The sequence below is a fragment of the Xiphophorus maculatus genome, chromosome 20 (genome assembly GCF_002775205.1).
Source record: "Xiphophorus maculatus strain JP 163 A chromosome 20, X_maculatus-5.0-male, whole genome shotgun sequence".
Classification (NCBI taxonomy): Eukaryota; Metazoa; Chordata; class Actinopteri; order Cyprinodontiformes; family Poeciliidae; genus Xiphophorus; species Xiphophorus maculatus.
Genome location: NC_036462.1, coordinates 7,266,324 through 7,280,373, shown reverse-complemented (window position 1 = coordinate 7,280,373; position 14,050 = coordinate 7,266,324). Strand labels below are relative to the sequence as shown.

General features: G+C 36.8%; 1 protein-coding gene across 3 annotated transcripts in view; it reads right to left on the bottom strand.

Annotated features, from left to right (window-relative positions):
• Positions 1-14,050, bottom strand: part of LOC102230568 (solute carrier family 12 member 5-like) — a 142,788-nt gene that overhangs the window by 32,182 nt on the left and 96,556 nt on the right. For all 3 annotated transcript variants that reach the window (XM_023325297.1, XM_023325298.1, XM_023325299.1), the window contains exons 3-4: positions 13,879-14,016; positions 167-313 (exon numbers count right to left, since the gene is read on the bottom strand). In XM_023325297.1, coding sequence (XP_023181065.1) covers positions 167-313; positions 13,879-14,016 — 285 coding nt within the window. The remainder of the gene's footprint in view (positions 1-166; positions 314-13,878; positions 14,017-14,050) is intronic.

The following is a 14,050-nucleotide window of genomic DNA, read 5'->3' as shown; positions in this document are numbered from 1 at the left end:
AGTGACAAAATACAAATAGCTTGCAATATAAATATATTCCCATAGTAATTTCTTACGAATCTTTATTACTCCTGGGACAGATGTTGCTTTACAATTTTTAGAGTTCACGACAACTTGAGCATTAAGACAATAGAAGTCTAAAAGTGAAAGTAGGCAAAAGACTCACAGTGGCACAACACATGAAGACGATGATGAAGGTCCCGATGACACCTCCGATTCCAACCAGCCAGGTCATCCTGAGGAAAAGGATCACTCCGAAAATGTTCTGGATGCAGGGCATGTAGACGCCCATCAGGGTGCCAAGCTGAGGGGCCTGGATAAAGACGAGAAAAATACAATAGTCAAATTTCACTATTCAAATTGTTCTAACTAATTTTTTGTGTTTTGTTAAACTTAAACTGTTGTCGTACTTTATGTGGCTTAATAAGCCATCACTTGTCACAGGGTGCAGACTTGGCTCAGGGTCACTGCCAGATTGCTGTAAAACCGACTCCCCAGATGTGCATTCCAGAGATTTCTGCTACATTTTGGCAGGTATGACTCAGTGAAAATTGAGATAACACCAATGCATGCTGAGAAGCACAGCTTGAAAACCTGCTTTAGTTTAGATGTCTTGTCCATTTTTAGATATAGAAGCAAACAGCACACATCATACTCATGTTAAAGAAAAATACACATTTATTAGTTGGACAGATGATGGACAGTGATTAATGTTGAGTCTGCTGCTGATGAGCAATTAAATTACATTTTTTATTTGTTTGTTTTTTAATCAAAGTGGGGTGTAAATATATTACCAGTCGTGAAAAACTCTCTCTGTGTGTTTTCACTGACAGACTATCTCTAAAGACAAAAGCACAAGATAAAAGCAGACTTCTAGAAAACCAACCAGACACTAATTGATGAAACAGTAATCTGGCGTGAAAATAAATGACTAGAGTTGAATTGAACAGCTATTCTATATTTTTCACAGCACTATATTTTTGTAACAACCTGTGCAGTCTTATTACATTGTATTTAGTGACAGATTGGGATGGTAACTGATATCTGAAGTATACCTGTAATTTTGCTTATTGTACTTGAAATTTTAAGTCAAGACATTCGCTTCCTTGTTTGTCACTTCAGTTAGACTTGCATTTGAAGGTCTTAACTTAGCAGTAAGTATAGAATAAATATTAATTTAACACCTCCCATTCCTACTTTTTGTAAGATGAGGTCAAGAAAGCTCATTTTGACTGAAAAAACAAAGAAATGTTGTGATCAAATGGACACCATGGCAACAATCTCCTGAGTGCCTGGGGGGCAATAAAGGATGGCTTTACCATTTTTGTTTTTTGTAATAGACTTGTTCAGTTTTACAGTACTGTTGCTGCACTTTTGTCCCTACTGTGGATCAGCGAATAAACAGAAAGATTCCCTGAACAGAACCAGAAGGATAAATCAAGGACAACATATTTAAGACCATTTCTGATACTTGGATACTAGAGACCCATTCTGTCTCAGTTTACTCACAGAAAGATGTTGTCCTTGATGTGATTGTGAGCATACACCTGTTTGTTTTGTGTGTTATAGCATTTTGTCATCCTGAATGTGTATGTGCCTGCACATCTGTGATGGAGTATTTTAAATCAGAACAACAAATGCAATGACCTCGCATATAACAGTGAAATATTCATTTCCTGCTCAAGGACAGCTGGTCAAAGATGCGTAATTATCCCCATATACAGCCCTGACCCAGTTTACCAAGAGAAAGCATCGACCTCAGCTACACAGAAGAGAAAACACAGAGACTGTTGCTTCTCTCTACTGGACAGAGAATAACAGAGAGGATAAACTGGCTGTTGTCCAAGTCAAAAATATGGTTGTCACCAAATGGCTAAAAAAAGAAGAGTGATTCTTGGTACTGTGTTAGCATCTCTGGAGATTATTGTGAAGAAGGATTGTTTATAAAATGAACAACAAAATGGACAACCTTGAGCATCCTCAGCACAAAACAGCAGTACAACAACAGAGTCTTTAGCCGGACGTTTCATCAGATTTGTTGTAATAATGGCCACAACAGGAAGTTCTTCCTACCCACATTCATAACCACCTACAATGACCCTGAGAAACTTAGATAGTTTCAGCTGTTTAACATTTTGTCAATTCAATATTTAGCTTGAAATTGTGGCATTAAAAAATGAAAGAATAAAATGATAAAAATATGAGTTTGGAAAATGAACCCCCATTTTGTTCCCTTATCAGAAGCTAAATAACAAAAATTACTGCAGTTAATTTGACTGTTTAACTTTACAAATGGGACCCCACAGGCTACAAAGCAGCAACTACTTCATATATAACATATTTTATTGAAGATTCTTTGTTTGTTCGTTTGTTTTTTGGCTTACTATGCAAAAAAAAACAAAAAAACAATGGCAGTGTCATTTTGAGTAATTAGAATGTTTTGCTTTTATTAAAACAGGCTGTTATTGTTAGGTTTCTTTTGCATTGTCTCACATTGCATTGCTTAAGATTTAGGGACACAAAAGCTTGAATATCAGATTGTTGACCTTAACATTACTGCATTGGGATTTCCTACTGATCCAACATAATGGATATTAATAAATTATTCTATTATAGCTAATGATTAATGTTGAAATATTTTAAGTTCATCTCAGAAAGTTTGTTGTGCATTTGGTGAAATGTGTCTCAGTTGTGCTCTCCTCCGGGTTACACTTTGACCTCCTACCTCTTCTACAACTAAATCCTCCCAGCAGGGAGCATCTCAGCCTTCAGCCCCGCTGCACTTTAATCAAAGATCCGTGTCTTGGCCTCCGCAGGCCGCTCAAAGGGAGCAGCTAATAACAAACCTCCTTCATCTCTGTCACATCCCTCGCCACATGACAGTGATTTAAATAGTCTGCCTTTTGTCTGTTGTATGTAAATCTGAGTTTCGCTCAATGTGACTGTGTCCTTCAATGGAGGAGATGATTTTTCATCATCTTGACGTTAAGGGCCTTTTCTAACTCAATGAGCCCAGAATGGGCTTCCACTTGCACAGCTACGTACATTTGTGTTATCAAAGCCATAATTACTTTTTGGAAAGTATTTTAACCTCCTGTACACCTGTACTAGGACTGCATGTTATTTTACAATACACACAAGGAGAATCAGTGTGACTGTCTGTTTGTATTAGTCATTATTTAGACCCCTGCAAAGAAGCTGAAAATAAGTTAAAGAGTATAAAAATCTAAATATGCCCAGTTATTTTAGGAATTCAGAAAATATAAACTGCCACAGTTTATATTCTTGCAAAGTTAACCGATTAAATGACATCTCTACTGTATAATATAAAAATATGTTTCAGGCAAAAATAATAATAATACCGTAATCTTTGTTGATTAATAGAAAGTAGAATAACACAAGGAAGCCCAAATTCTGTCTTTCTGTCTTACAAAACCTGACATAGTCACCACTTTTAACCTCCAAACCCTTTTCTCTATCTCCCATTAGGAATGCTGTAATTAATATAACTGAATTTGCATTGGCAGGACCTTCAGGGACTCAGTGTGTACTCTACAACAGCAGTCAGGTGTTGCAAGCAGACAGGTACGCCTGCGGTAAGCACTATGCTTTTACATGCAAAACTGCTGCCACTGCACAAAGCAGGTTGAGGTCAGTTTGTAATAAAACAGGTAGGCCATTAAAGGAAAACCTGTGTGCATTTGGAAACTGTAGTATTCTCTGTTTTACTCTTTTGTTTATTTTTCCTTTATTTAACAAGGAAATCCCCACAGAGATCTCCAACTGTGCAGAAAAAAGCCTTCTTTTATAATACACTCATAAAAAAGACTTCAAAAGAAGAGACTTAGGTATAATTTTACAGATTAAATGTTTTTGCTCTCACATAATTAACCAACGGAAAATACTGTATGTTTATGGGAGACATCACTCAACTAAAATTTTCTACAATCCTTTACAGTCTACAAAATGTCCCCTCCCCTGTCTGCTTCTTAACACAATAGGGAAGCTGAAACAAGCAGACCTTCTCTGTTCAGCTGCTATATGAAGTGCTCAGCTGAGCGTTGAATTGTAATCCAGACATAACAATAGGCAGGTTCTGAAAAAACAGCGTTTGTGCTTGAAAATCCTGTTTGTTACATGAGACAAACTGATAATGAACAACTGGAATCCGAGAACCTGAACATGATGAAACACCTCTGCGTTCGATGATCAGAAACCCAAACACAAAAATTTAGTGAACTAATAGATGCAATAATGACTTTATATTGGGAAATAGCCTGAAACAGATGGAACACTTGTGCATTCACTGAATTATTGACCCTGCGGGAAGGAAAAAGGCTGGGCGCTTATTGAAATTCTCCCTTTTCTATTTTCGTTCAATTTGTGCATCATTAGCCTGTTTGTGGACAGGGAATGCAGACGCAACCAGCGTCTGGTCTCATAGATGCTTACACACACACAGAATGAGTCTGTTTAATGGGCTTTGAGCCAGCAGAGTGATGAATTCCCAGGAGAAAGAGCCACCAAGAACAAAGAGAACAGGAACTGTTGCAGAGCTACAGGTAGGCCAGCGTGGCACCACTAAACTAGCAAGAAACAGCTGCCCACCGACCCCTTGGGACAGGGAAGCAGCCCGACGACTGAATGGCTCAGGTGTGCTATACAAACAACGGGATTTTTTAATTCATCTACTTTAGAGTCACTGCCTCCTGCTGCTCCAACTACCACAATTAGACTACCACAGATTTTTTTATATCTGCACCTCACTGGGTTTACGGACTTGTGAGGTCATAAAGTTATTTTTAGACTTTATTCTTAACCTTGCATTAAAAGTTCCCTAAATTAAATGATTTGATTCTTTTTTTTAAAAAAATCTTTTTATTTATTAAAGATGTATTCACAATGTTAGGGTAAGTGACAGATGTTTGTTTCCTCAAACATGAGGAAACATACGAAATCCGTTGTGGCCATTTATGCTACATTTTTGTAGTTTGTTTCTTTATTGGAATTTTTGGCTTTTTGGAACAGAAGGCCGCGACAGAATCTCTGGAGCATCAAGTGACATACTGTATTGTAAATAGTCTGTCTCTTAAAATGTTACACACATGCTCATTATGCACATTTTTAAAAAGTGAGCCAACTCAGTTGCACATCCCTAGGATTGCGAGTCTGATATTTTTTATTTCTAATAGCTGCACAGTATTTTCTGTTTTGTTAGTCTTGCACCGTATGCTATTATTATTACTATTATCATTGTTATTGTTAATCTTGTATTAAAACAAAATCATAGTTGCTCCTACAGAGCTGAGAAAAGCTGCGTCTCCACAGGAAAACCGTAATAGACTTCCTCCAAGGAATCATTTCAATCATATTAAAATGATTCCAATTTTAATATTTTCTTGTTAGAGGTACACTGAATTTAGGAGGTTTGCTGACAGGCCTAATTTTTGTGCAGGGTTGCATTATTGAATGCAATACGAGTACGCTCGTTTGATGTTTTCACATCTATTGCAGATCAGTGGGGTCGTTGCATTTGATGTTTAATTTACCAATTTCATAATACATCAAAGAAAACGCAACATGATTTTGTTTTGTCTCTCTACTTTAGCGGTGAGAGGAGGGGAGCGCATTTATTGTTTCATTACTTTAATTTCTGGCAGAAATAGAGGCATGAAGTGGAGCGCGAGCGGTGGGATGAGGTATGAGGGGAGCGGTGGGGGGTTTAACAAGCAAGAGGGAGGCAGGCTGGGAGCTTGTAACGCCATCTCCACGCTCTGCTGGCCAAACAGGAGCTGATAGGGCAAATGTGTTTCTGCTCAGGTGTGTTGAATTATTAAACAGACAGCAGGAAGAGAGGCCGGCAAACATCCGCCTCCATGACCGGCTGTGGATGAAACAGTCAATCTGTGGTTGGGTTGGTTTGTGTGTGCAGATATGTAAAAGCCAACAATCGTCTGTAAAACCACTTTTTGCCTCTGCGTATCGGAGCAAGAAAGAAAAAAAAAAGATAAGTACACGTGTTTCTAAAATACTCGAGATAAAAATAAAAAAGTCTTCACATATCTTCACGTCTTACTGGCAGCTCTGACTGGAGATTTCTTTGTGCACTCATCCACATGTTGTGCTGCTGCACCCGATTTTGAATCCAGGCTTTCTGAGATTCAGGTCAGCGTGAACACATGACAGAACAGAGAATAGGAGAATCTGAAAGGTACAGACATTCTTCAACAAATAAGCACAGAATTAGTGAGTCAGTTATCGTCATCCAGACAGTCTGCCTTTAAAGCAGGCAGAAGAAGAACTGCCCTGTATTCTTAAAGATATTTTGTCTTTTAAATTGGGAGGTTTTTAATCAGGAATGGACAATATCATTCAGGATTACATGAGCATGATAGTAATGATAAACTCTAATGGAATTTTTTCTAAAATCTATGAAAAATTTAAATGACTGATTACTTTTGAAACCATTTCAGAAAAACATTAATGTTAATAAAAATATAACTGAATGTAATCAATTCTGTGTGCTGATAAAAAACTCAATTGCATTAGTTTTACTTATTTTTCTACCACAACTGACAGTACTGATAAAATTTTTAACCAAATGACTGTGTTGAATTAACTTTTTATTATCACTTGTGCACTGATTAAGCAAAAGACTTGCAGTTCCAAATTTCCCAATAAAAGCATCAACTCACAGGGGCTTGATAAAAAAAACACAACTGTTTCAGATTTGTATTTGTAATATTTTAAAACTATGTATAATTTTTCTGCCATTGCACAAAAACCCCACACTTTTGCAGGGTACTTTATTCTTTATTGTAATGAATAACACAAACTATCCACTAAGCTCAATCCTTTCCCTAAGACGGAGTGTCATATTAAAGACCAAGGACCTACTGAACTATTAAAAGACTGAAACAATATTTTCAGTCATTACAAGATGAGAGATTGAGTTCTTTTCTATGCATAACTTAAGTAATTAAACAGTCAATACAAAAATGATTAAAAAGACTAATAAATTATGAAGATGCATGAAGTCAGGTGGAAGAAAAAAGAAATCGACGCAGAACAAAACCTTCGGCTGAACCAGTTAGCTGAACAATACATGAGCTGTGAAATTTCTATTTAGCCCCGCTGTAATAAATAGCCTAAATTGACAAGAAGCGGGATTCATCCTTGGGAGGGCCACTGATGGGAATACCAATCTAGCACATCAGTCTAATGAGAGGGGCAGGATATGAGGGGGAGAGTTTAAGGGCAGAGCTGAGAGTGGGATCATAAAACACCCAGAAAGGAAACATTTACAGGAGGGAACATTAGGTTGTAAAAGCCTAAGAGGAAAAGTGCATTGACAATGATTCCCTATGAGTCTTGCCTGGAATATTCATCCAAAAAAGCAGTAAGCATCAAGTAATGAGGTACTGTATATCGTTTACTTTGCATTAGTATTAACTGACCTGGTCAATCTACTAATAAATTAAGGTCAGAATTTTGCACACTGCTATATAAAATTAAACAGAATGTGATGCATATACAGTAAATCCTTGTTCATGTTCATCCTAACAAGGAACCTCCATTTAACTTGATAACTGAGACACTAAAAGGCCAACCTGGAAATCCTGGCATTTTCATCTTCACAGATAGAGATTTCCCACTTTGCAGCCATAATAGCTAAGTGGCAAGTTCTTTAGACATGTACAACAAAGAACAAGGACTAAAGGTCTTGTGTCAAGATCCGAAGAGACTAATTCTGCTTTATTCTCTAGCAAGATGCATGAATGTCTTCCTAAAACTCTCATTAGAGAAATGCAGTTCGCTTGAACAGTGGAATAAGAACTGGAGAAATTACATTTGTCACTGAATGTCATTTATGTTGCAAATGATACTGAGCAAGAGTCACATTTGTTTCTGAGATTATTTGCACAAAAGGCAAGTTGGCTAGAGTAATAGAAAAGCATTGCATTTTCTTAATGTTTTAAGGACTGCATAGTTTTAGGCAGTGCTTTAATACATGCATTAAATGCAACGCTCTCCATGTTACTTTAAGTATTTAGATTTCACATGGGACACTTTTACCATCTGTGCTTTAACTGCACTGAACTGCGCAGTCTGTATGTATTATTAAGGGTGAATAAAGTATTTAGAGCCTTTATGTAAGAATAATAACTAATACATTCAACTACAATTGTAGCTCTACATTTTGTTTCATTTTTCAATTTTAGTACACTTTTGTGGGTTATTGAGTTCCTTTAGAGAACAAGTCAAAATGTCACAGTGATGAATAGCAACAGCTTCGCTTATGATCAGATGGTTAGGCAACTGAAAACGTAGTTTATTTATTCAGCAACCTCTCATTGTTAAAATAAAATATCAAGTGATATAAAATTTTATTTAATACAAAAAGATTTGTAAAAAATAAATAAATGTATTTACATTACCGATAAATGTTGCAAAACAGGGAAAATGCTTTTCCAAACCCTGCAATTTGATCATTTTCAAAGTGTTGAAAGAACTTAAAGGTTTGTAGAATAATTTTTAAAATTGCATGTGTGCAAACTATGTTAACACACAGTTAGATTTGGCCTACTTGTGGCTCATATTTCATACTGTATAAGTGAGATGTTCAGTCTGTTGAGTCACGAATGAAATACACATGAAGTAGACACATAATAGTTGTGACCGATGACTATATATAATGACATAATGGTTGTGAAAATATTTGTAGGAAATGTGGTGTGCAAGATTTCTGTTGCAGCCATCAGAAATCTTTCAGTTGGTTGCAAAATCTGACATACAATCCATCTACTGGACTGAACAGTCGACATACAGCAAGTAGACACTTCACGCATGTCGTTTTGATTTTATTTGTCCAGACTTCACAGATCACAATTCTTTAAGGGATTTTCTTGCATATCCACTGTATTATAATTGTCAATGAATTGATTAAACAGTCATCTAACTAGCACATACTGTTATGTAATAATTTCATAAATGCTGTTTTGTGAAGTTCTCGGAGGTTTGTTGAACATTGTTGAACATCTCACAAAGTAAATGTGTGACGTGTCAGTTTTCATTTCTGAAAGAAAATGTAATAAAAAATAAATAAAAAATTGTAATCGTGATGGTAATATAAAGATCTAAAACAGCTCAGTGGGGTTTAAATTAATTTGACACAATGATGATGTGGCTAAACACTTATTTTCATCCACCCAACTTTAATCAATACCAGGAAATGAAACCATTCATACTTATGCATTTTCAATCAGATCTCACACTTTCGTAGAAATATGAAAAATCTTTGTTTCTTTAAATGCAATTCTGCTGGAAACATTCCACATTGCCTATTGAATCATATGTAGGTTGCACATTACATATGAGATTTAGGAGAAAAATCTGCTGGGGGATCAACTACAGTATGACCTCTGTGACCTCCAGCCTGCGCCGTCATGTCACACACCAACTAGTTCTTTAATCTTGGCTTTTCACACTGCGCCAAAGAAAGGCCGCTGCCTCGGCTTCCCTCTGCCTCGCTCACTCGAGGGTGCAATGATGAAGGAGATGGAGAATGAGGAGGGGTGAGCCGAGCGAGATAGAAAGAGGGAAGGTGACGGAGGAGAACGAGAGGAGTCGCTGTGTGAGTGATAAAGCGCCTCAGGCTGCCTTAATGAAAAGCCTCTCGTGGCGATGGAGAGATTGCCTCTGGAATGGGCTGCTGATGGGAGAAGCCGCAGCTTGGTTCAAAATGCAGACTAATTAATGTGTTGAAGGGGCTGAGGTGACAGGGGGGAGATTAGAGCTACTCACAGTGCAACCTGAGCTAAGGATAGCTGGACAAGTATGCTTTACATTCAGCATGAAGGGGTAAAACAACGTGGAATTTATAGGAAATAGCTTAAATGTTTCCACTATTACTGTTCACCTGCAACACTCTTACAATCAGATTATAAAAAAAGCAGATGCACAGTGTGAAAGATTGTCCATCTAAAATGTAGGTTTAAACAAATGTTGTTTCTACGGACTTAACGTTAAACAGCTGCTACCATTAGCTCTTTTCCTGAGAGCATTTCATAAAGCAGAAATGTATCGTTAGTGCCTATAGCGCACTGTGTGGATTAGTTATATAAACTGAATATACTCCCAGGAACAACAGCTCTTGAAAGTGCTTGAATACATAAAAGCAAAATTATGTGGATGGCTGGACACACCAGAAATAATACTGTAACATTTGTTTTATTGAATGAAAATACTGAATGAAATAGTGATATATTTTATGTTCGTTCAATGATGAAAACTTTGTTTATGATTAAATGTTCAAAATGTTAAAGAAATTTCCATATTTATGTATATGAGAATCACAGGGTCATAATTCATTAACAAAAAAAATTGGACTCTACTTTTAACATAATTTAATTCTAAACCTTTTTATTCAATAATTTATCTTAAAATCTATTGCAGCTTTAGCACCCTTTATTTTTCTGCCATGTTTTTATTTTATTTCTATTAGTTCAAGTTGAGTTGGAAACAATGAATGAGATTATTCAAATATCCTTTTAATTAAATTTTAAAATATTTACATGTATAGCTATAGTGAAATAACGAACAAATCACACACAATCAATTTTTTTTCACATTCATTTTTATATTACAATCTTTTTAAAATAAAAATGACAAAGATAAACCAGAACATTATGTACATTTTACTGTGCTTAATGAAACTGCAATCTATAAATGCAGTTGAGGTGTTTAGGGACATCACTTTGAAAGCTAAGATTGTTACTTAACTGAAAGCATAAAAGTCAAAACTCATTTGAAGCTGCCATTTGTTTATTAAATTTTTCTTTCATAACTCCTATGTTGGCATATCAAATAGTGAAGTTATATTTTTAAGCCATAAGAGGAGTGTAGGACTACATAGTTTATGTTTACAATAGTACTTGGAAAAAACAGGTTCCAGTCACATCTCTCGATAATACCAGTCATTGCATCAGAATAATCACTCATACCAGAATAATCACTCCTCTTCAGGTCTTAAGACACAGGGGAAATGTGTCTTGGTGCAATTGTTTGTAAAGGTGTGAATATATGAGACAACAATATTATTCAGGTGTGAGGGTAATTAAAACATAATTAAATAATGTTGCTACAGTAAAAAAATATTAATAAACCATTCATGCCATCCACTGACTACACAAATATTCAGAAAAATGTTCAAGGTTTATTTTTGTTATCCTGCTATACATCTGAGTAATCAGGATACCAACAATTTACTCCTGAGTTCAGTAGTCTGTAATAGTTATTTCACTCTTGCTGTTTTCTGCTGGACTCATCTGGAGGGAGTTTCTGATAATGTGGGAACTCCGATCTCCTGGGTCAACAACACTGATTTGCTCCAAGGTGAAAATGCTAAAATGAACACCTGTGTCAAAGTAAATCAAAGCCTCGGAACAGAAAGGAGGGGAAAAGTGACAGGAACAAACATGGGCAAAAGCAAAAAGTGAGAGAAAATCTCCAGCTGATTGGACACCTGGAATGACAGACGCGTCAAAGGTCATAAAAAGCTGACAACCTGTCACTGCTATGACTTTTCAATGCCTTAACGTCGTCTTACATCACATGAGCTGACTGAAGAAAGAAACTTCTGAAAGTCACTGTCTGCCGGTCTGCCCCAGTTATTTTTATATCCTTCATTATCTGCATTATCTTTTATCATTTCAGCTATGCAAAATAACAAGCTGCTGAGAGGCAAAAATTATAATTTCCCACAGGACTGATAATATTGCTGCACCTGTGTCAATCAAGTGCTAGGGAAATTTGTGAAAGTTGAACTCCATTCTACTGGCAACCGTCAACCGCCAGCAGCAGAAAATACCAAGGGAGGGTGTGAGAGAAACTAATAAGCTAGTGGCATTTAAGATGCAATTCAGTAACATAAACAGGGGATCTTTAATAACAGAGAATGATTGACCACACTTTTAGTGGATCTCCAGTAAAAATGTGAGTGTATTCCAAAAAGTATTAGAAAACTGTTCTAATAGGGATTCATAACGACTACTTATTTGGAGAACAAATCTATATTTGGCAACCCATAATCACCATCCAGGAAAAAAAAAACCCAAAAAAACCATAACAGCCCTTTTTGACTGAGGAGGTAATTTTATTTATTGAGCACAATTAATAATATTACTGCTGCAAATTTAAATGCACTGGAAAGTGATGTATTGATGCATACAAACTCATATCGAGTAAAGACGTAGATTGGTGTAAGTTGATTTTAGTAATTTGTTTTATGAGACATAATTTTTCATAACAAAAGCCTGGCCTTTTGTGCAGACAGCTTAAACTATCATTGAAATCGTATTATCTGTATTGCAGATAATAGCATCATTAGTCTATGCTTCATCACGGTGGCAATGCAGCGACATTTCATTTTATTGATAAGCTTCAGCATAAGCAATGAGCAACTGCAAGATGATTTTTTTTAAATGTGTCCAAGGTTAAAAAAGTAGTGCACTTTTTAGTGCACATTCCTGCATCATAGTTTTCACTACAACGCACTACAACGATTTCTAGTTTTTTACTGATTATGCATTACATGGCCATAACGTTCTGACCAGAGACAAATTCAGTGAAAAAACATTGATTTTCTCATTACCATGGCTCCTGGTAATGGACAGGATATATTAGGGAGAAAGTGAACTTACTGCCCTTGAAATTAATGCGCTAGAAGGAGAAAAAAATGGTTAAAAGTAGGAACTTCAGAAACTCTGACAGTAGCCTTGTTAGGATCATTTGACAGCTCAGAAATTGCTCCAGCACTGGTGGAAAAAGGTTCAGAGGATGTGGTTCAGTATGCCCATAAACTGATCACAATAGGATCATAGCGAAGCAGTGAAGGGCAGCGTCTGCAAGGTCTCAAGTGACAACAGTGGCTAAATGAGGATCAAACCTTAATAGCACTGAATAGCAATGGATGAAGGTTATTTTTGGTCTCATAAGCACAACCTTTTAGTCTTCTTCTAGACTTAACTGTGGCCCAAGTCTACCGATTATTAGTGAATAATCGTCAGACCAGGACGTACTGAGCTAATGGGATCAGACAGTGTACTGAAAAACAAGCTTTTGCTACCCAGGTTAATGTTACATGGGGAAAAAAAAAACATTCTTAGCCCATTATCAGAAATAAAGACACCTTTTTAGATGGAAGGTAAAAGGTCAAAAAAGATTAGAAGTCAAGTTACCTTATGATTGACTGGGAATCTTCACCACCAATGAACATGACCTTCAACAATGCTCATGTTGTTAGCACATGTCAAAGTAACATCCACAGGAATGACAGGACCCAAAGGTTCCAAGAACAATATTGCCCAAAGTATCACACTGCCCCCACAGACTTGCATTCTTTTTCTTCTGCATCCCAGTGGCATGTGTTTACCAAATAAGTGATCATCTACATGATAGTAAACAATATGTGAATTATCAGATGAGGCTTCCTGGTGCTGTTGCTCCTTGGTCAAGTTCTGATACTCCTGTGCCCATTATTGCTATTTTCAGCATATGGCAATGCAGCTCCCAATACAACAAACTTCACATTTGGTTCACACACCTTTCTATCAAAACCCAAATTAACTTATCTAGCAACTTAAACTGCAGTTGTTAAATTTAACCACATGGCAACAGATGTTGCTATCGCAATCTATGTGGGATCAGCATCTAATCAGCCAAAAGATTAGTTACTGAAGGCCCAGTGACAGAGAGATGTTTTCTGATTTACTCAATACTAAAGGAAAATAGTTTTGATCTTAGGACTGTTAGGACTGATGTTTAATCTCCACCATTTGCTGAATATCTGCAGTCTAAGATCACATTTATGGAGGGTACCTTGACGGGTTTCTTGCGCGCTGACTCTGCCTCGTTGTTCTCAGCCTCCTCATGCTCCTTGCAGCCTTGGGGAAGGTTGGAGTAGTTGGCCAGGCTGCTGAGAAGAGATGACACCATAGGACTGGTGTCCATCTCCTCCTGTAGAGACACCAATACATGGATACCATTAGTT